General features: G+C 37.9%; 7 protein-coding genes across 13 annotated transcripts in view; 3 read left to right on the plus strand and 4 right to left on the minus strand.

Annotated features, from left to right (window-relative positions):
* The first annotated feature begins 1,315 nt into the window (after positions 1 to 1,315).
* LOC123009738 (hsp70-binding protein 1-like) lies at positions 1,316 to 3,139 on the plus strand. Its single transcript, XM_044406248.1, has one exon. The coding sequence runs from the start codon at positions 2,051 to 2,053 to the stop codon at positions 3,059 to 3,061; it is 1,011 nt and encodes a 336-aa protein (XP_044262183.1). The 5' UTR covers positions 1,316 to 2,050; the 3' UTR covers positions 3,062 to 3,139.
* LOC123009728 lies at positions 3,028 to 4,912 on the minus strand. Of its 2 annotated transcripts, XM_044406236.1 has the most exons (5): positions 4,783 to 4,894; positions 4,595 to 4,729; positions 4,179 to 4,510; positions 3,825 to 4,021; positions 3,028 to 3,774 (listed from the first exon to the last, which is right to left on the minus strand). In XM_044406236.1, the coding sequence occupies exons 3-5, from the start codon at positions 4,474 to 4,476 to the stop codon at positions 3,358 to 3,360; spliced, it is 912 nt and encodes a 303-aa protein (XP_044262171.1). In that variant the 5' UTR covers positions 4,477 to 4,510; positions 4,595 to 4,729; positions 4,783 to 4,894; the 3' UTR covers positions 3,028 to 3,357. The 2 variants fall into 2 exon arrangements, with proteins under 2 accessions (XP_044262171.1, XP_044262160.1); XM_044406225.1 differs by lacking the exon at positions 4,595 to 4,729 and having other exon boundaries at positions 4,730 to 4,912.
* Positions 4,913 to 5,173: 261 nt separating this feature from the next.
* LOC123014534 (splicing factor 3B subunit 1) lies at positions 5,174 to 10,313 on the minus strand. Of its 2 annotated transcripts, XM_044413703.1 has the most exons (7): positions 10,183 to 10,313; positions 9,863 to 10,131; positions 9,686 to 9,812; positions 8,961 to 9,040; positions 8,650 to 8,838; positions 5,483 to 8,599; positions 5,174 to 5,425 (listed from the first exon to the last, which is right to left on the minus strand). In XM_044413703.1, exons 1-7 carry the CDS (start codon positions 10,208 to 10,210, stop codon positions 5,267 to 5,269), a joined length of 3,969 nt encoding a protein of 1,322 aa, XP_044269638.1. In that variant the 5' UTR covers positions 10,211 to 10,313; the 3' UTR covers positions 5,174 to 5,266. The 2 variants fall into 2 exon arrangements, with proteins under 2 accessions (XP_044269638.1, XP_044269646.1); XM_044413711.1 differs by lacking the exons at positions 9,863 to 10,131; positions 10,183 to 10,313 and adding an exon at positions 9,247 to 9,307 and having other exon boundaries at positions 9,686 to 9,766.
* An 80-nt stretch (positions 10,314 to 10,393) lies between these two features.
* On the minus strand, positions 10,394 to 11,755 carry LOC123013500 (corepressor interacting with RBPJ 1). The gene is made up of 2 exons (XM_044412057.1): positions 10,766 to 11,755; positions 10,394 to 10,716 (listed from the first exon to the last, which is right to left on the minus strand). Exons 1-2 carry the CDS (start codon positions 11,662 to 11,664, stop codon positions 10,530 to 10,532), a joined length of 1,086 nt encoding a protein of 361 aa, XP_044267992.1. The 5' UTR covers positions 11,665 to 11,755; the 3' UTR covers positions 10,394 to 10,529.
* A 237-nt stretch (positions 11,756 to 11,992) lies between these two features.
* LOC123015876 (BTB/POZ domain-containing protein KCTD9) lies at positions 11,993 to 13,485 on the plus strand. The gene is made up of 3 exons (XM_044415914.1): positions 11,993 to 12,128; positions 12,184 to 13,188; positions 13,236 to 13,485. The coding sequence occupies exons 1-3, from the start codon at positions 12,075 to 12,077 to the stop codon at positions 13,350 to 13,352; spliced, it is 1,176 nt and encodes a 391-aa protein (XP_044271849.1). The 5' UTR covers positions 11,993 to 12,074; the 3' UTR covers positions 13,353 to 13,485.
* Positions 13,481 to 17,278, plus strand: LOC123015875 (methenyltetrahydrofolate synthase domain-containing protein). The gene is made up of 5 exons (XM_044415912.1): positions 13,481 to 13,687; positions 13,743 to 14,284; positions 14,337 to 14,527; positions 16,417 to 16,615; positions 16,705 to 17,278. The coding sequence occupies exons 1-5, from the start codon at positions 13,627 to 13,629 to the stop codon at positions 17,095 to 17,097; spliced, it is 1,386 nt and encodes a 461-aa protein (XP_044271847.1). The 5' UTR covers positions 13,481 to 13,626; the 3' UTR covers positions 17,098 to 17,278.
* Positions 17,274 to 17,724, minus strand: part of LOC123015873 (serine/threonine-protein kinase 32B) — a 46,410-nt gene continuing 45,959 nt past the window's right edge. For all 5 annotated transcript variants that reach the window (XM_044415907.1, XM_044415908.1, XM_044415910.1 and 2 more), the window contains one exon: positions 17,274 to 17,720. In XM_044415907.1, coding sequence (XP_044271842.1) covers positions 17,328 to 17,720 — 393 coding nt within the window. In that variant the 3' untranslated portion in view covers positions 17,274 to 17,327. The remainder of the gene's footprint in view (positions 17,721 to 17,724) is intronic.

Below are 17,724 nucleotides of genomic sequence, written 5' to 3' on the forward strand. Positions count from 1 at the left end.
TATTGCAAGTATGTGAGTAATTCACTAGTTTACAAATAATAACTTGTTAAATATACCTTTAATCAAATTATTATTTTTATGTTCATTTACCTTTAATTGAACAAAAACAATAGTTAAATTTTTGTTTCGAACGATAATTTTCCTGCTTTCTGCCTTTCTGCACAAATGCCTCCGATTTAAAATTTATTTCAAATTCAAATTGTTGTTGAATTATTGCAAAATTATCACCAGATGGGTCTAAATGGGTCAGCAGTGACTCGCATTTGGACTTTTTTTTTTCTAAGTGACGAAGAGGACAAGCGTTTTCATCAAGATCTGAAATGTTTTCAAATATCGGCACAAAAGTTTTTGAAAATTACAACTCATTTTCAATTTATTGTTTGGCGATTTTTGTATTTTTGTTAATTACGTATTTCTTAAACGTGACGTGGTGGACTTTGTTAAATAATTATTTTGAACTCATTGCCTCAAAATCTATAAAAAAATTATAACTAGTGTTATTGATGTATTGAGGGTATAAATTTTTGTGTATGAGATAATAAAGCACGTTTTGTACACAACCTGTATATAAAAATCTCAGTAATATTTTATATATTTTATATTATATTTTCAAGCTCACATGCCTCATTCATACAATTTTCAAGAGGGAAAACTCTCTCTCTCTACTACGATGACCCGTTTGTGCCAATAAATTTGGTGAATTATGTAAAATGTGTCAAAAGACACGAACAGGGGATAAAAAAATAAAATAATGTTGTAGAAACTCGTTTATTCTTCATTCATGTATTATTTGTTAATAACTTTATGTCACAAGTCACAAGTTTTATTATTTTATTCTCTCATGCTGCATGGTTGACTAAAATTTCATGTTATTTAATAGTAGTCACCAAGCTGAAATTCAAACTTTGAAAGTCATGGTAAAAGATAATTTGTTGTATATCATCTTTACTTTCATGTAAACACAATTTTTCAATTACTTTTCTATAGGTTTAAAATTAAATAGCAAGGCCAGACAGGTTATTTTACGATTTAAGGTAAACGACACAGACATCATCTTAAAATTCTTTCACTGAAATATTTCCAGTCAACATCAGAAATAGAAATATTTAACAAAATTATTTGAAGGTCGACACCAACAAAGAATTCATCTATTTTAGTTGAAGCAGTAGAAAATCTGTGTTTATTGTTCTCCAAATTACTTCATTACGTCTAAAATTCTTAATTTTCACATTTGTAATCCCTAATCCTTGCAATTTTGACCCCAAAAATGTAGCTTATATCGACAATATAGCACCGCTTCTTTCGACTGGGAGCGTGGCGCACTCCTGTAATCCAGTTTCTTGGAGGTCGGGTTCAGTGGATGGTTTGAGGTTGGGAGTCCTGTTGCAAAGCGATTCACGTTGACTGGATGTCCGCACTAAGATCGGCATCGATATGGACATCCTGGGGGAGTCTGGGATGTCCAGGTCAGCTAAGGAGGGGCGAACCGGGCCAGGGGGGAAACCCAGCAGCCAAAAGTCCCCGTGTCGTTCAGTAGTGGGATCGCGTCTAGGAGTGGAAGCTTTGTGACAGCCCAATCAATACAGCTAGACCTGGACCTTTTTTGCATTTTTTTTTCCAAATTCAGAATTTACAAAAACATTTTGAACCTTTATTACAATATTGGCATAACATGCCAAAAGATAATTTATTAATAACAATTTCATCATGTAGAAAACGAGAGGGTATGCAACCAACTTTTCAGATCCTCAAGTATAAAGTTAGTTTCCTTTATTCAAATTTTTGGTATTACATTTGATAAATAAGATTATTGTATATCACCCACTTAATTATTAATTAATTATTTTAATGAGTAATGTGTTTTTTGTATGGCCAACTTTTTTTTACATGATTGAAATTCACTTGACACTAATTTTGACATTGACAACTTACCAACCATAACCTTAAACTCCAGAACATTCGAGAGATTTTCGTGAATCTTGACTCAGTTATAAATCCCAGCGTAGTGCACGTACACTCGTAGTGGTTTTAGTGTCAAATGTGAGTTAAAATGGCTAGCAATCAGGAAAATCAGCCTCAAATTGCTGGTGCAATCTGTGCGCCACCCCCACAGCCCCAAACCGGCGACGTACCCCAACCGCGGCAACCCACAAACCTTCAAGGCCTCCTCAAATTTGCCATGGAAGCTACCAAACTGGAAGACGCTCCCCACGAGTCCAACTTCCAACCCATGGAAGAAGCCCGCCGGAAATTTCTGGAAGAAGCTCTTAATTCGCTCACAGTTGACGTAATCGAAGTGTTACTCAAACAAATCAAAATCCTCGAGAAAGTGGACACTCTCAACGACGATGACGATGACAGTGAATACACAACAGCCCTCGATACGATATCGGATTTCGTGTGTGACATCGACACTGCGAACGATTTTCACAAAATTGGTGGCTTTGTGATTGTCTCGCCGTGTCTTAAATGCAAAAGCCCCAAAGTGAGGGCTCAAGTGTGTAATTTGCTGGCGGAGTTGTGTCAGAATAACGCCTATTGTCAACGAGTGGTGTTGGAAAATGGGATTATGCCAATACTGGTGGAGATTGTGGAACAAGACCCTGAGGTTTCAGTGGTAGTGAAAGCCTTGTATGCTATTAGTTGTATAGTGAGGCAAAATACTGGGGCTTGTGCTCAGTTTATACAGTATAAGGGGGTTCAGGTGTTTCTAGAGGCCCTCAAACGAAATGAGGAAAAAATTAATATCAAAATATGTTTTCTTTTGAGGGCTTTGTGCAGTTCACAAGCTGATTTTAAAAGTCGAGTCGTTTTTGTCGGATACATTCCTGTGTTATTCTCTTTAATCTCAGCTCCTAAAGCAAGTGATGAACACGTCTTAGGACTTATCCAGAAGTTGATTGAAGACAACGCAGCTGCCATAAATGAATGTAGACAAAATAAAGTCAACGCTAAAGAAATCCTGGAAAATTATTTGTCAGAAATAAAGGGCAAAGTGGAATATTCCAATGAAGAAGAGTTGTGTAATACAATTTACAATACTTTATTTGCACAGAAATAAAATGTTTTTAGTTTGTATTTATTTCATATAATTAAGTTGTATTTTTTGCAAAAATAAATATACGTTTTTATATATAAAGTTATTGTTCCAACTCAGACACCTAACACTAATATCATAACATGTTTAAAATTTTACATAAACTTAAATCTGGTGTTTTGCAACAATTTCTTTAAAAAAACCGGAAACATGACGTGATGTAAAATATCAGATATGTAATATCATATAAACAACAAACTACAAGCACCTAAACATAAAACACAATTATTGCTTCAAAAAAATTGATAAACAAAAACCCATTATTGCAAGTCAGCGAGACGATTTAAGAGTGTTTCAAACGATTCATTGCCAAATCGCGAATGCCACATTTGACTAATCAAAAAATTCGGTACTTGTTCATAATTAAAAAACTGAGCTTCCTCACACACATTCAATGCCAGCTTCCATATAATTTCAAGGTTTGCTAAAATTTCCTGATTGGTCGAATTGTGACGGGCGAGTCCTTCAACGCTCACTATAGTTGGGTAAATGTGGGACAATTTTTGTAAATCAAAAAATGAACATAAGGTGGAATCTTGCCGGGACACTAGAATGGAGCCAGGGAGGACGACGTCTTGGACAACGGTTAAAATGTGCTGTTTTACGTCCATGATTTGTTGGACGTTGTTACGGTGGTACCGATTTAAGGCCTCAAACCAATAATTTGGAGGAATGTCCTGGAAATATTAATTGATTGCAAAAATAAATAAAACAATCGTGTTACTACCTTTATTTCAGCGATACATAATATGGGTCGATTGGCTTGGTTTGGCCTTGAGCTGTTTGTACAACCTTCAGGGTAAGTGTCAACTAAAACGATGACTCCAGGGCCCCCAACCTTCTTGTTTTGTTGAGATTTTAAATGTTTTCTTGCTGATGCAGAAACCACATTGTAAAGAACTTTGACAGTACGTGATTTAACACCTAAACAAACAATTTGATTAATTGTTTTATTCACAATCGAAGTTTGATTTATTTTAAAACAAATTTTACCTCAGTCATCCAAAATCTGTTGTGCAAACAACAAGAGGAATAAATTGTTACAAGTTGAGTAAATCATAAATTGAATTATGAATCTCACCTAAGATGTTGGCCATCAATTCCGCATCATACCCCTTGCACCACCCCAGCAAAATCCTGATAGAATTCTTGAAGTTACATTTAACATCTTGAAAAACCGAATTTTCTCTGATGCTTTTCTTCCCTCTGCAATTCCTGCACTTCCACTGATAATAATCGATAGTTTTGACCGGTATCCACTCCATTATCTTGTTACAATGTTCATTGACTTTCGCGTTATTGCAAATTTGAGTGTTGGGGATCAAACCGAAGCTTTTTAACCAATAGATAAGTTCGGTTTCGTGTCCTGGGGTCAGCATCGAACGAATCACTTGGCAGTAATAGCCTGGCTCGCTGAAAAACGCGATTAAATCATTACAGTCTCTATCAAATAATCAATGAAATGTGTAACTATGCGGGTGTTTTATTCATGCTTACCCGCATCTGATAAAGCATTGATTTTTGTACTATCAGGCTTAATTGGGACTCATTAGGATTCGGGTCAAAAGGGAGCCAAAAGCTTGAAGGGGTTCGACAGGAAGTGCATGCAACAAGTGATGGGCTCACCCTCACCTATCAAAAGAGTCGATTAGTGACTTATTTTCGTTGTTATTTTCGTCGGTTACTTTGGCGACTTCGGTCATTATAAACGAGTTCAATTTTGGAGAAGAAACAATAACAATTCGCACGTTTTCATATTATTATTTTTTTTATAAATAAAAAGGCCAAGCATGGAAGATTGACATTTTTGACAGATGCGCATGCGCAATAAAAAACTTTAAATTTTCTGATAAAAAGGGGGATGAAGAAGCGCGTGCCTTTAGAGGAGCTATATAGTGATTATTCCATTTCAGAAATAATACTGATTGATAAGAGTATTTAGGTGCACAGGTAGGTGTGTAAAGTCAACTTAATCAATTACAGTTATCTGTATTATCAGCTTAAGAGTACTTTTCAAAATGAAAGGAACTAGCGGTAAAAACCTTTTGTAACGAATATTAAATAAATATACACATCTTGGACTCAAACATATTTATTTATTCATTAGAATAACATTCATTATTAATTAAAAAAGTGTAATATCCTTACAAGCCACCTGCTACATTAAAGTTACAAAACATAATCCATTTCATATCTAATGTACTGATTTTTAGGATCATTTGCAATCCTGGGATACCCGGCAACTAGCGCATCTTGTCCGCCAATATACAAAGAATTATAAATCTTCCAATAAACATCTCTTACTTTTCTTGCTGGATGAAACAACCCCTGAAACAAACACAATTAGTAACTCATCTATCTACAACCATTCAAAGCCGGACTCACCTGTAACGTATACTGCAAAATCTTAATTGGCCCTAAGGCCACCCTCATGCCCTCAATAGCATCCATAAATGCTTGCACTAAATGTGGCGATGTTTCGAATATATTTGGCCACACATAATTCAGCAGATGAATCAAGGCATCCTCACAACCGAAGCCATATACACCCAAGGCCATATGTTTAATAGCCGCACAAGCCGTCTGTCTGTGCACCAAATCCCTATCCATCAGCGCATCCTCGAGCAGGGGTGCTACAGCATAAATATAGTCTTTTCCCATTTCTCCTATGTACTCAAACAAGAACGAAAGCGACTTCAAAACGCCATTTTGGACATTCAATTCCGGAACTCTGTACTCATTCATCAAAGCTGGTAAAACAGTAAATGGCGAACACGTCTCGGCGACTATAGCTATAGCTACAGTCGTGCAAACCCTATTTTGACGCTCTTGCACTTTCAAATTATTCAAAAGGGTGGCGAGTACGTCGTGTGGACCTATGGCTTTAGCAATGTAACCAAAAGTGTTGACAGTCGCGCGCCGAATTGCTTTTTTATGTGCCTTCAACAATTCCAGCAACTCGAAACAAATTCGCATCCATTCACGTGCAGAGACATACTCCGGTCCTCTATCGGCAATCCGGCCAACTAAATCGATACAATTCTCTTGTACTTTCTCGTGTCGATTTTTCAAAATTGGAGTCAAACGTGGAAGTAAATCTTTAATAGGCGGAGTCATTTTGGTCATCCCGATGACGTTCACAATAGCCTTTAAGGCACCCAAAATCGAACCTAAAACTTCAGGGTACTCCTCACCCAAATATTCGTACAGTACGACCCCCAAGTGACCCATGAGTTTCTCCTCTTGACAAGTCTTCATCACGACTGCGATTCGCGATATCAAATCAGCAGCTTGCTGACGGACTTTTGCCGACTTATTGTTCAGTCTCCAAAGGATAGTACCGCAAATTTGGGGCAAGTAAGCCTTGACTCTTTTTCCTAATTGGTTGACGATGGTACCAAAACCGTTCAACATGACTACATCCTCAGTTGTTTGTTCTTGGAAAGCATACAAAATGCCATCAATCAATTGTTCCTCCAATCGCGAATCAACATCGGCCGCTCCTAAATTACCCATGATTTTTTCAATACTCTCCATAACCATTTTCCTATACTGCTCATTCTCATCCTTCAAATCGTCCACAATTCGGTTGATTATCTCAGAAGCGCCGACTTTATTAGCAATTTCAACAGTTGTGTCGACTAATTGACGATAATTCCGCCTATCCAGAGCCATTCTGTGATTCCAAAAATGTTTGAAGAACTGTGGAAGAATTTCTTCTTTGATATATTGAGGCTCAACACCATCAGTCGAGCAACATTGCTTCACCACTTTTAGAACAATCTTCTTCATTTCTTCATCCGGCGATTGAAACTCTCGAATCAAAATCAACATTACTTCCCTTGTGTAATAATTAGCATACTCAGCGTCCATAAGTGGAATCAAATAACCAATAGCTTTCAAAAATGCAGCTAAACCTTTCCCGCGATGCGTTCTAATACCTTTCCATAGAGGTTTAAGCACCGAATCAAAACTCTCAATACCATATGGTGTTGCAGCCTCGGCTAATGCCGCAATACCCAATGCCGTAATTGTGCGAACTTTTTGCTGCTCGTCAACCAAACCGTGCTCTATAATCTCAACCAATGATTTCAAGTGTGGCAAAATGGCACACCCCATCAAAATGGCGATCTGTTGGACGATTTTAATTCCGGTATGCCGGGCCTGCCATGATTTTTTCGACCGACAGACAGCTTTCAAAAACGGTAACAATGAGGGGATTCCCAAAGCCGAAGCGACAACGGCAAACGCCCGAGCTGTTGTATTTCGGACGTATTCATCTATGTTGTCAATATCAGGTCGCATGGTCGAAATCATGGTTGCCAACCCGGCGGCTTTAGCCAAATTTGAGATAATTTCACGGCCTTCAACACGCGCGTAGTAATCTTCGTCAATAAGTAAAGGCTCAATTACTACCAATATTTTGTGGACGTAGGGACGAACCAAATCGTCCAATTTGTACAAAATCCGGTCTATAACTTTGACTAATAAATGACGTTCTTGGTCTTCCAGAGTTGGACTCATCAAGAGAGGTAAAATTTGGTTAAATAGAGGCCCCGCACCAAATTCGCGAGCCTTATCTGTAATTTGCCTCAAAGCGGCTTTTCTCATTGGAGGGGTTCCGTTTTTAATCTTCAGGAGCAGTTTCATAATTTTTCTTTCTTTCTGTTCTTCAGGACTCAAAGCTTCTTCATCAACATCGACCAATAATTTGTCAAAATACTGTGCATCTTCTGGTTTCATGAACGGCAAATTCTGACCCTTGGGCTGATTATCCATATATTTGGCCGTTTTATCCTCCTGTTGGATGAAAAATCCTTGGGGAGTATTAACCATGGGTGTAGGCGTAGCCGTCAATTTCCTCGCTGGGGTCCTGATGGGTATATAACCAGCTGGAGGAGCCAAAATCTTATATCCTGGTGGAAACATAGCATCCAACTCTTCATCTGAATACGGTCTATTTCTTTCATCAATCTCCCTCTCCCATCGATATGCTTGCAACTGCTCTGGAGTCATGGACGCCAAATGTCCCGGAGTGGGCGTCGCCATGGCCATCGCCTTCACTCCCACCGGAGTCGACCCGCCTGGAGTCAACATCGGAGTTGCATGACTCGGTGTTCCATGCGGCGTTTGTGGAGTCATAGCACCCGGAGTCATGTGCGCTGACGGCGTTTGAAGAGAAGGAGTTTCATCCCAACGAGACCTGCGTTTTGACGCACCCGGAGTCGGTGTTTCGTGACTCAAATCAGCACCAGTCCGGTCAGTCCTCGGAGTTTCAGCCCAGCCGCTCGAATGTCCTGGAGTTTCACGCTCAGTTTTGGGAGTTTCATCCCAGCGGTTACGACGACTGGCACTCTTGTCATGGGCGGGAGTTTCACGACCGGGAGTTGCAGCTCCAGGAGTCGCATCCCAAATACGGGTGGATTGACCAGGTGTTGCTCCTGGAGTTTCACTGCCCTTGTGGCCGGGGGTTTCGTCCCAGCGATGGTCGGCTGGAGTTTTCTGTGATTTTCAATTAATAATTGGTACAAAAAAAATAATAAATTGCTTACGTCAGCATCCCAAATAGGGGTAGCAGCTCCACTGTTAGTCGTTACTGACAGAGTTTTCTTCTTGCTGGGAACAACGACTTCGTCTACGGTTTGATCCCAACGCCCCCTTTTCTTGGGTGCACTTTTCACCTCACCGTTTGTTGATTTAAGTGAGCCGTCTTTGGATTTTTCCAGAATTTTCTTTCTCAACTGAAAACAAAATTACAAGTGGTCAAAGAAATCAACCTTGAGTTAACAAAGGACTCCCTTGCCGGAAATAATTACGAAAAAAAGAAAGAATTGGATTAAACAATAATTTTTTTTATACTGACCTCATTTTCTTCTCCTTTGAGCATCTGCTCTTTCATAATCTGGGTGTAACCGCGGGCATTGATGTCTGGTGTTTTGCCACCTGTAAACATAACAGCGTTGAAAAACGCCAATTAGTAAATAGAAGCACTTGTTTGTAAAAAATGGTCAGATTTTTCTATTTAGTATCTGTTCTTTAGTAAATAATTAAAAGATTTGATTGCACCACAATTCACTCAAACTATTAATTTTTCGAATATTCGGAGAATGAAAAAGGAGTGAATTTGGCGAACAAATCTTGATACGTACGTGTGATTGTGCTCCATCACAAATCAGGCAGTTTCTTGCAATACAACTGGTCAAATCGAACCTAGAAATAGGCTGGGGTAATTAATAATTTTCTATACATTGCATACACTCTTTCACTCTTGTAAGGTTTTCGTTTACCAACGTTACATTTTACGGAAGTGATCCACTAAAATCGCGGCGATTACTTCTCTAGGAAGACACCCCTAAATGTTGGAATCCAATACAGAACAAATTAGTCTTTTTGTACTGATTTTAATTTTATGCCTACTTTCTCGAGTTTTTTGCCATCACTCATGCATCCATTCGCTATCTTTCATATACCCCAATAACATACAAAACTTGAGATAAATAGTACACAACATTATCTCAAATTTCATATAAAACATAAACAAGTGGAAAAAAATGAGCTATAAATACTTAAACGAAATCAACTACTCACCGTCAGCGAACGGATCAACACGTTCGGGTGAAATAATCATCCGACGCCTCTTTTGTCTGTATTCATCTTCTCTATCTGCAATCGTGGGCCTCCTTTTGTCAGCAAATGGATCAAAATCCTTGTCGCTCTAAACAACGCAATTAATAATCTCAAAATTCACTAATTTGCATCCCTTACCTGAGCAACATCATTGAGAAGAGCTACAGGGGCCCCCAGTCCGGTCCTTTTCTGACTATAACCCACATCATCGTCCTCTTCATCAGCGTCATCATTGGCGGCGATGGAGGTCACATAACCTTCGTATTTACCCTTACCGCCGCCCCCATCATAGATTTCACTATCAAAGTAGCCACTCTCGCCTAAACCTACACCCTTCTCATTTCTCTCCTCTTCGACAGGAATTTCCTTCTTTTTAGACTGAATTTCACGAATTTGGGCTTCGATATCTAGTAAAGTAAAATATTTATATAAGCTCTTGAAGGCAAAAAAAGACGTACCCTCATGGGTCCTAGGTATCTGTTCCATTTTTAAACACTAATTCTTGTTGTTTTGAGTAATTTTGGCTCAAAACACTCTTTCAAGGAAAATCAATGACAAACTTGCGTTACAAAATGGCGTCAAATTGTGCACATGCGCTTATGTAGCCAATCCACAAATCACATACTACTTGCAAATTAGCGGGAATTACAAAATAATTATTTAATTAAATCCTTAATAAATATTTTTATTATTAAAAAAAAAATCTTTTACATGTCTATTAAATTATTACAAGTGTGTTTCTTGATAATCCCTATAATCACAACAATTCTAATCTAAACAATTATCCAAGATAAAAACCAAAAACTTAAGACCGCCTTCTTTTACTATTTTCATAATGAAAATCATCAGACTTTCGCTTTCTGTCTCGTCTGTAATCATCATCGTTATGTCGTGAATGTTTCTTATCTCTGTTTGACTTGTCCTCATCTGAGTTTTTTCTTCCATTCTTTTCATTTCTTTTACTGATCTCTTTCTCCACAATTTCTAGTTTCCTAAAATCAAATAGTTAGAATAAATTTCAAAATTAAAATCAAAACATACTTAATCAATGCCTTTTTCTCTTCTTTAGACATTAATTTAAACTCTGATGGTTTTTCCTTCTTCTTGTGTTTCTTTTTATCATCTTCGGATTCTTCCTCAGAGCTTGTACTGTGATTCCTCCTTCTGAATTTCTTCTTCCCTGATTTCTTCCTCTCTTCATCTGACGATGTCTCATCTGAATCTCGTCTTTTCTTATTCTTCTTATCCTTACCCCCCTTTTCAATCTTCTCCAACTTCTTCAACAACGCCTTCTTTTGCTTTTTCGTCAACGACTTGATAAAGGTCACAACTGAGTTCTCATCAGCATCCTCATTAATAATTAAATCATAATTAGCAGTTCCTGTATTACTCAAATACTGCTTTTTAATTGCAAGCCCATCCTCCCTCATTTGTTCAACTAAGGACTTCTGATCCATTATCGAAGCCGATTCAAGCGACCTCGCCACACTAGTTGACAAACTATACATAGGACACTCCTTATCCGTGTTAATGTGCCCCCATTTATGACACTTGATACACCTAACATTCCTCACTTGTATCCCAAAAGGCTGATCTCTGATCTCCTGATCACCTTTACAGTAACTTTCACGAGGGGCGTTGTATTTACGCTGCCACTCAAACTTGTACTCAGGCTCGTTATCCTCACGCTCGCGTTCCTTGCGGGCTCCAGGTGGGGGCTCATACATGAAATTAATACTCAATTTGTCTTTGCTTTCCTTACTGAGCATTGCCTTGTTATCGTGCAAATCCTGCTCCTTCTCGTATTGTTGGCGCAGCTCCTCTTGTTTCTTCTTGTAAGCCTCCGCTTTTTGCTCAGCCATCCAAACCCGCTTCAGGTTGTCCCTCGAAGCGGGGTGGAAAAACTTCTTACACATGTAGTTGTTAAAGCCCTTACCCATTTTGTAGCGTTTTTGTTAAATTATTGCACAAATAATTGCAATAAACGAATGAATTACGCCGAATGATCTTGTCACAACAACTGTTACTGTGCCAATGACAACACTGGTTATGGTTTTAAAAGTGAAAACTCCCCAACACTACTATCATTATTGTAATGTTTTTTGAATATCCGTACAGAAAAAAAAAATCTAAAACTGCGAAGTCGTCAAATGTTTGATAAAAAATATAATTAAAAAAAGCAACACTGGTTAATTGCACAAATGGTATGTATTTTGTAATTTAAATTAAATTTCAATGTCAATGTTGCCACTAACAAACTCCCTAGTTCGTGACGTCACGCCACTTGACACCTAACATTCCGATTTCCCTGAATTCTCCAAATTCTTGTTAGAATTTAATTTTTAGGAGAATGAGTGAAAAACGTGTGGTGATATTCAAAAACGGAACAAACACGAACGGGGAGGTACGTAGGAAACTAGTCACAGGTGGTGTTAACGTTTAAAAATAATTTTTTCTAGGTTTTCATACTTCCGCAAACCTTGGAAGAGTTAATGAGCCAGGCATATTTAAAATTTAATACGAAAGTCCGTCGCTTATTTATCGAAGACGGGACTGAAGTGAACGAAATTTCTTTTATACGCAATAATGACAATTTGTACATATCAAATGGTGAAGACTTCACACCTCCTCCTAAAAATGCAACAAAAAGAGTGAAGTGTTCAGATTGGGTAACTCTGAATGTTGGTGGAAAGTATTTCACAACGTCTAAAAGCACTCTAACAACCAAAGAACCGGACAGTATGTTAGCAAGGATGTTTGCTGGTGATGAAGATGGTTACTTGTTCACTCCAAGCAATATTGACAAAAATGGAGCATTCCTAATTGATAGAAGTCCTTTATACTTTGAGCCTATAATTAATTACTTAAGAAATGGTCAATTAATTTATGATGGTAACATAAACCCTGAAGGAATCCTAGAAGAGGCGCGATTTTTTGGTATTGAGTCAATAATCCCAACCTTGGAACAGATAATTAACCAACAGAATGTAAATAGAGACAATTTACCCCTAACTCGACGTGATGTGATAGACGCCTTAATCAGAAGTGCCTACACTACTGAATTACGGTTCCAAGGAGTCAATTTATCAGGCGCTGATTTAAGTAAATTGGATTTGCGATATATTAATTTCAAGTACGCTAATTTACAAGGCTGCAAACTCACGGGCTCTAATTTGAGTTACTGTTGTCTGGAAAGAGCCGACCTGTCTTATGCAAACTTGGATGGGGCCCAACTTTTAGGTGTTAAATGCCTCTGTGCCAACCTAGAGGGCGTTAGTATGAAAAATTCAAATTTCAAAGACCCGGCCGGGGGCAGAGCCAATATGGAGGGCGTCAACCTAAAAGGGGCGAATTTGGAAGGGAGCGACATGGGTGGTGTCAATCTAAGGGTGGCTACCTTAAAGAACGCTAATTTACAAAACTGTGACCTCCGAGCGGCCGTTTTAGCAGGGGCGGATTTGGAGGTAATTTGAAGTGGGCTATTTCTTGAAATAATTTGGGGCTGTTCCAGTTTTGCGACTTGTCAGGTAGCGATTTGCTTGAAGCTAACTTGAGAGGGGCTAATTTAAAGGATGCATCGTTTGAATTGATGCTAACTCCCCTTCACATGTCTCAAACGATTCGTTAAAAGTGGTTGTGATTTAATTTTGTATAAATTTATTGTTAATAAATTAGTTTAGGTTGCGTATTGTAGATACACTCCCAAATATTCAATTTTTGATGTAATTTTTAATTAAAAGTGAAATAAAGGTGAAGTGTTATTTGTTTGTTGTGAAGCGGGCTTGTGTCCTTGACGAAACGTCAAAATGTGTCGGTAACCAAGAAAAAGATAAACATTTCAGAGTGGGTAGTTCTTGCTGTGATTGTGATTTTTTGTAACACTTTTGAATGAACATTGTGAAATGAGTGCCGAAGAAACCATCTGCGAGGGTGAAAAGCCCCAATCGGCGCCAGAACCATGCGGTAAGTCTTACATTTCACTTGATTTCGTACAAGGAAAAATGCGCATTTTCCTCAGTTGAAGAAAATTCAAAGCAATCTTTTCGAAAAAAAGTTTGGGAGTATTTAGAAAAGAACAAGTTGGTAAATTTTCCGCGGCCGGCTTTCGGTCGTATTCCCAATTTCAAGGGGGCTGATAAGGCCGCGGCCCGGCTTCTGGAGCTCGAGGAATTCAAAAATGCGAAATCGGTCGAGGTCAACCCTGATAAGCCTCTGGAGGCGTCGCGGACTCTCGTTATTGAAAACGATAAAACCCTCTACGTGCCTATACCCAAACTCCAGGAAGGTCTTTTGAAAAAAATCGCGTTTTGTGAGGCCGACAAGCCCAAAAACGTCAAGCAGACTGTCACGCGATGGGGGATTGAGACTTTGGGCAAGTCGGTGGATTTCGAGGATGGTCTCCACATTGATCTGTTTGTCCTGGGGAGTGTTGCTGTCTCCAAGGACGGCCGCAGGATCGGCAAGGGGAAAGGATACGCCGATCTGGAATACGCGATCCTTAAGGAGATGAAGGCTGTCGATGACGATACTACTATTGTTACGACAGTGCATGATTCACAAGTCTGTCATCACTATTTTTAAGGGGTTTTGTCATTTTTTGTGTAAATTTCAGGTGTTTGATAGTTTGCCAAGTGACATTTTTAAAAAGTATGACGTGCCTCTTGATTATATTTTGACGCCGACTCAAATTATCAAAGTTGAGAAGAAATTGCCAAGACCCGACGGAATCTATTGGGATATTTTGTCGCAAAGGAGAATCAATCTCATGCCCGTTTTGCAGAAAATTAAAGAAATTCACCAGAGGTAAGAAAAACATAGTTATCAATACGATTTCTTTTTGTTATCGGAACTTTTTCATATTTAAAACACGATGTTTTATGGTATCTGTTCGGAGATTACTTAGAATTTTAATTCCAGAATTGCTATATTGTAAAATTGTAAATTGTTATTAAATACCTACAGGGTGTTTCACATAATTTTACGAGGCTTGCGCCTGTAAGATGCAATCAATAATACACATTCCGATAGGAACTCGATTACAAATTTTGAAAAATTGGATAATCTTCTCTAGTTTGTTCACCCTTTAAAAAATTACGTTTTTAGTTTGTTTTTAAAAAACTGCAGTTTATGACTATTAATGAAACAGTGATTAGTTTGACAATTACTGTCATGGGTTTCCAAAAATTAAATAATTAAATGAGTATTTTTCATATAGCTTATTCCATATCTGGTGGCGAACTGACAGTGACAGAAAAGACACTTGGAGTGCGCCCACTTGGCTAACATAAAAAATACATGGGCGTACTTTTTTTCTCTAAAAATTTTGAAGACAAGGATTGTTAGGAAATATCATTTTTGAAAATTCTTTTCATGTGTTAACAATTTAATAATTTGTTCATCATTCTTCATCTTATGTATGAGTACCTACTAATTGTAATTTTTTAAAGAATAACAGTGGTTTTGAAATATTATTTGGTTCGACGCCTATGAACAATATTTTTTTTAATAGTAAACATATGTTTAGTGTCAAAATTCAGTCATTTTTGACAACGTCAGTTCGCCACCAGATTTGGAACAAGCTCTATCTACTGTTTTGTGACTTATGTATATTTGGATGCGTACATTAGGCGCAAGCCTCGTAAAGTTGTGTGAAACACCCTGTATGTGTAAATACCCATTACTCGGTAACTGTCGACCGATCAAATTAATTTGTAATGGAGTCATTCATGAATCTGAAGTCTATGTCGTTATCTAAACTGCACGCTTGAACTGCAAACGTGAAATAATAAGATGTCAGTTAAGAACTAAAATAAAATTTTATTGTAATTTGTATAAATGTAGTGAATCTTCAAGAAAAATGTAAGAGTGCGAATAAAAAAGTCTTTAAAATGACGTAACTTTAGATCTCACAAATAAGCATATCAATCGCAAAAGACATACAGATTCACGTCCGCGAATGACTCGATTACAAATTAATTTGATCGCTAGATATACCGTGCGATCAAAAAACAAAAATTAGAGTGGGCGTCGATTAAATTTTACAGTTGGCAAGACATTGGCTGGAAATTTTCCACACAAACTGAAAGTGAAAATGACCATTCACCGTTTTCGTCTTGTACAGCAATAAAAAATTTCTGCTCTAAAGTGAACATTATTTCACTCTAAAAGAATAAAACGCAAACTTGTCAAAGTTTCCGCTGACATTTGATGTCAAAAATCAGGATTGCCATCTGAAGGACTTTAATCACCACAATATTTCACAAACTTTGGTAATATAAAATTGTATGTGAAAAACTTTGTATGTCACACGATAGTAAAGTAATATTATTAATAAATTGGTTAAGGCTTTCGCGGCCGGTTGATGAACTGTTGTTGTTCTGGTTCGGGTGTAAAGCAATTCCAACAGACGACGGCCTTAAGACCCGAACCAGAACAACAACAGTTCAATATTATTAATTTCAACAAGCTTATCCAGCAGATTGATTTGTTTTTTTTTTTTTTCTTTTACGTTACGTACAAATATAGAGGGAGAAACTAGTTGTACTAGAACTTTTAAATTTATACTAACTGTGGTCTTGTTTTGACGTTTTCTTATTTTGTTTAGCAGGCAAACCCGTTTTTAACCCCTCTGTTCACATAGTCCCTAACACTAATTCTTTTGTTATGTCACGTTTTCATAAAAATGATTTAAGTGAGGGTAAAGATACGACTTTGAAAGAAGAAGACACCGACGTGGAAAGTGAGGAAAAACCTAGAAAGTACCCTAAATCACGACCAAAGCCGAATCTTGCAGAACGAAATGGAATCACAAATTCTAGCGAGAAGCCACGAAAAAGGCGATTTTTCCGAAGGACTAGGTCTGCGAAAATAACAAACGAAAACGAAGATCCGGTAATTCTATTTTCTTTACTTTTAAATATTTGGATTAATAATCGCTGCATCGACAAACTTTCTTGTTACGTAACATAATTTTCTTTAAGGGGAATAAGGAAAACAACGTTACACCGCCTATGAAGAAGAAACCCCGACCCTTCCGTCGCAACCCCCGCCGCCAGCAAGTCGATTTCTCCCTTGTCGTGAGCAACATCGACAAAAACGTCCGCGTGCGTCACTTGAAAGACGCTTTAATTGATCACGGGATCAAGCCGAACAACATCACATGGCGCGGCTATAAAGGCTTCTGTTATTTGCATTATGCCAAGCCGGTAAAGAAGGAAGCCGACAAAATTGTCGAAGAAAAACCGTTTGCTGTCGATAATGTTATCGAAATACTTCAAACTTTGAAACTCAACCCGGAATCTCCAAATAATTTGAGCGTCAAAGTTATGGAACCAATTACGAGAATTGAAACGACTGATGTTACAGCTGTTTGAAGCGAAAACAAATCTTCCATCTGGCTTCCATTATTTGCCTTAGTAGTTATTTTTGAGTTTTTAGGTTGCCTTTGAGTACAAGTTTTTAGTTCCTGGATTTTGTAATCTAGAAGAAAAGACTAATTTTTATAAGGTTTGTGTAATTTGTTGGACAGAAAGAGAATAAAGCCTTTTTTCAAAATTGGATTTTAATATAAAATATAATACATTTTTTACTGGTTATAAAAAAGTTAAGTTCCTTCAGTTCTCTCTACTGGTGATGGTGTCCTATCAATGAAATCTATATTTTGCAATTTATTTTGAATGTCGTTAACGGAAGTGTCTTCATTTTTCATGTCAGGTAACGATAATTGACTCATGTTACTTCCACGATCTTCATAGTTCAGTTTACAATTCGAATTAATCATTGTTTCTAATTTCGGACATCCTGTACATTTGTGAATTTTTTCCTTAGGTTCGGTCTCTTCTTTTAAAGGATCAGAGGATCTCATGGCCAGCTCAAGTTCCCTCTCCCATGCTTGTTCCTTTCTTTCACGTTCCCTTTTTTCTAACTCTTGATACCTGTTATAAACCTTAAAGTCGGGGATTATAGTCCCTGGAAGCTCCAACGGAGAATCGGCATCCTGA

Source organism: Tribolium madens, unplaced genomic scaffold (genome assembly GCF_015345945.1).
Source record: "Tribolium madens isolate multiple individuals breed KSU strain unplaced genomic scaffold, Tmad_KSU_1.1 Scaffold_19;HRSCAF=116;Tcas5.2_LG9, whole genome shotgun sequence".
NCBI lineage: Eukaryota > Metazoa > Arthropoda > Insecta > Coleoptera > Tenebrionidae > Tribolium > Tribolium madens.

What these genes read in the sequence shown, in the direction of transcription:
- LOC123009738 (XM_044406248.1), top strand. Translation starts at nt 2,051, where the DNA reads ATGGCTAGCAATCAGGAAAATCAGCCTCAAATTGCTGGTGCAATCTGT.
- LOC123015876 (XM_044415914.1), top strand. Translation starts at nt 12,075, where the DNA reads ATGAGTGAAAAACGTGTGGTGATATTCAAAAACGGAACAAACACGAAC. An exon ending in GAACAAACACGAACGGGGAG is followed by an intron (nt 12,129 to 12,183) that starts GTACGTAGGAAA and finishes AATTTTTTCTAG; the next exon opens with GTTTTCATACTTCCGCAAAC. An exon ending in TAGCAGGGGCGGATTTGGAG is followed by an intron (nt 13,189 to 13,235) that starts GTAATTTGAAGT and finishes GGGCTGTTCCAG; the next exon opens with TTTTGCGACTTGTCAGGTAG.
- LOC123015875 (XM_044415912.1), top strand. Translation starts at nt 13,627, where the DNA reads ATGAGTGCCGAAGAAACCATCTGCGAGGGTGAAAAGCCCCAATCGGCG. An exon ending in ATCGGCGCCAGAACCATGCG is followed by an intron (nt 13,688 to 13,742) that starts GTAAGTCTTACA and finishes CATTTTCCTCAG; the next exon opens with TTGAAGAAAATTCAAAGCAA. An exon ending in CGACAGTGCATGATTCACAA is followed by an intron (nt 14,285 to 14,336) that starts GTCTGTCATCAC and finishes TGTAAATTTCAG; the next exon opens with GTGTTTGATAGTTTGCCAAG.
- LOC123013500 (XM_044412057.1), bottom strand. Translation starts at nt 11,664, where the DNA reads ATGGGTAAGGGCTTTAACAACTACATGTGTAAGAAGTTTTTCCACCCC. An exon ending in GAGAAAAAGGCATTGATTAA is followed by an intron (nt 10,717 to 10,765) that starts GTATGTTTTGAT and finishes ATTTGATTTTAG; the next exon opens with GAAACTAGAAATTGTGGAGA.
- LOC123014534 (XM_044413703.1), bottom strand. Translation starts at nt 10,210, where the DNA reads ATGGAACAGATACCTAGGACCCATGAGG. An exon ending in TTCTCAATGATGTTGCTCAG is followed by an intron (nt 9,813 to 9,862) that starts GTAAGGGATGCA and finishes TGCGTTGTTTAG; the next exon opens with AGCGACAAGGATTTTGATCC. An exon ending in TCAAAGGAGAAGAAAATGAG is followed by an intron (nt 8,839 to 8,960) that starts GTCAGTATAAAA and finishes TTTTGTTTTCAG; the next exon opens with TTGAGAAAGAAAATTCTGGA.
- LOC123009728 (XM_044406225.1), bottom strand. Translation starts at nt 4,800, where the DNA reads ATGACCGAAGTCGCCAAAGTAACCGACGAAAATAACAACGAAAATAAG. An exon ending in CTAATCGACTCTTTTGATAG is followed by an intron (nt 4,511 to 4,729) that starts GTGAGGGTGAGC and finishes CGCGTTTTTCAG; the next exon opens with CGAGCCAGGCTATTACTGCC. An exon ending in TATGTATCGCTGAAATAAAG is followed by an intron (nt 3,775 to 3,824) that starts GTAGTAACACGA and finishes TAATATTTCCAG; the next exon opens with GACATTCCTCCAAATTATTG.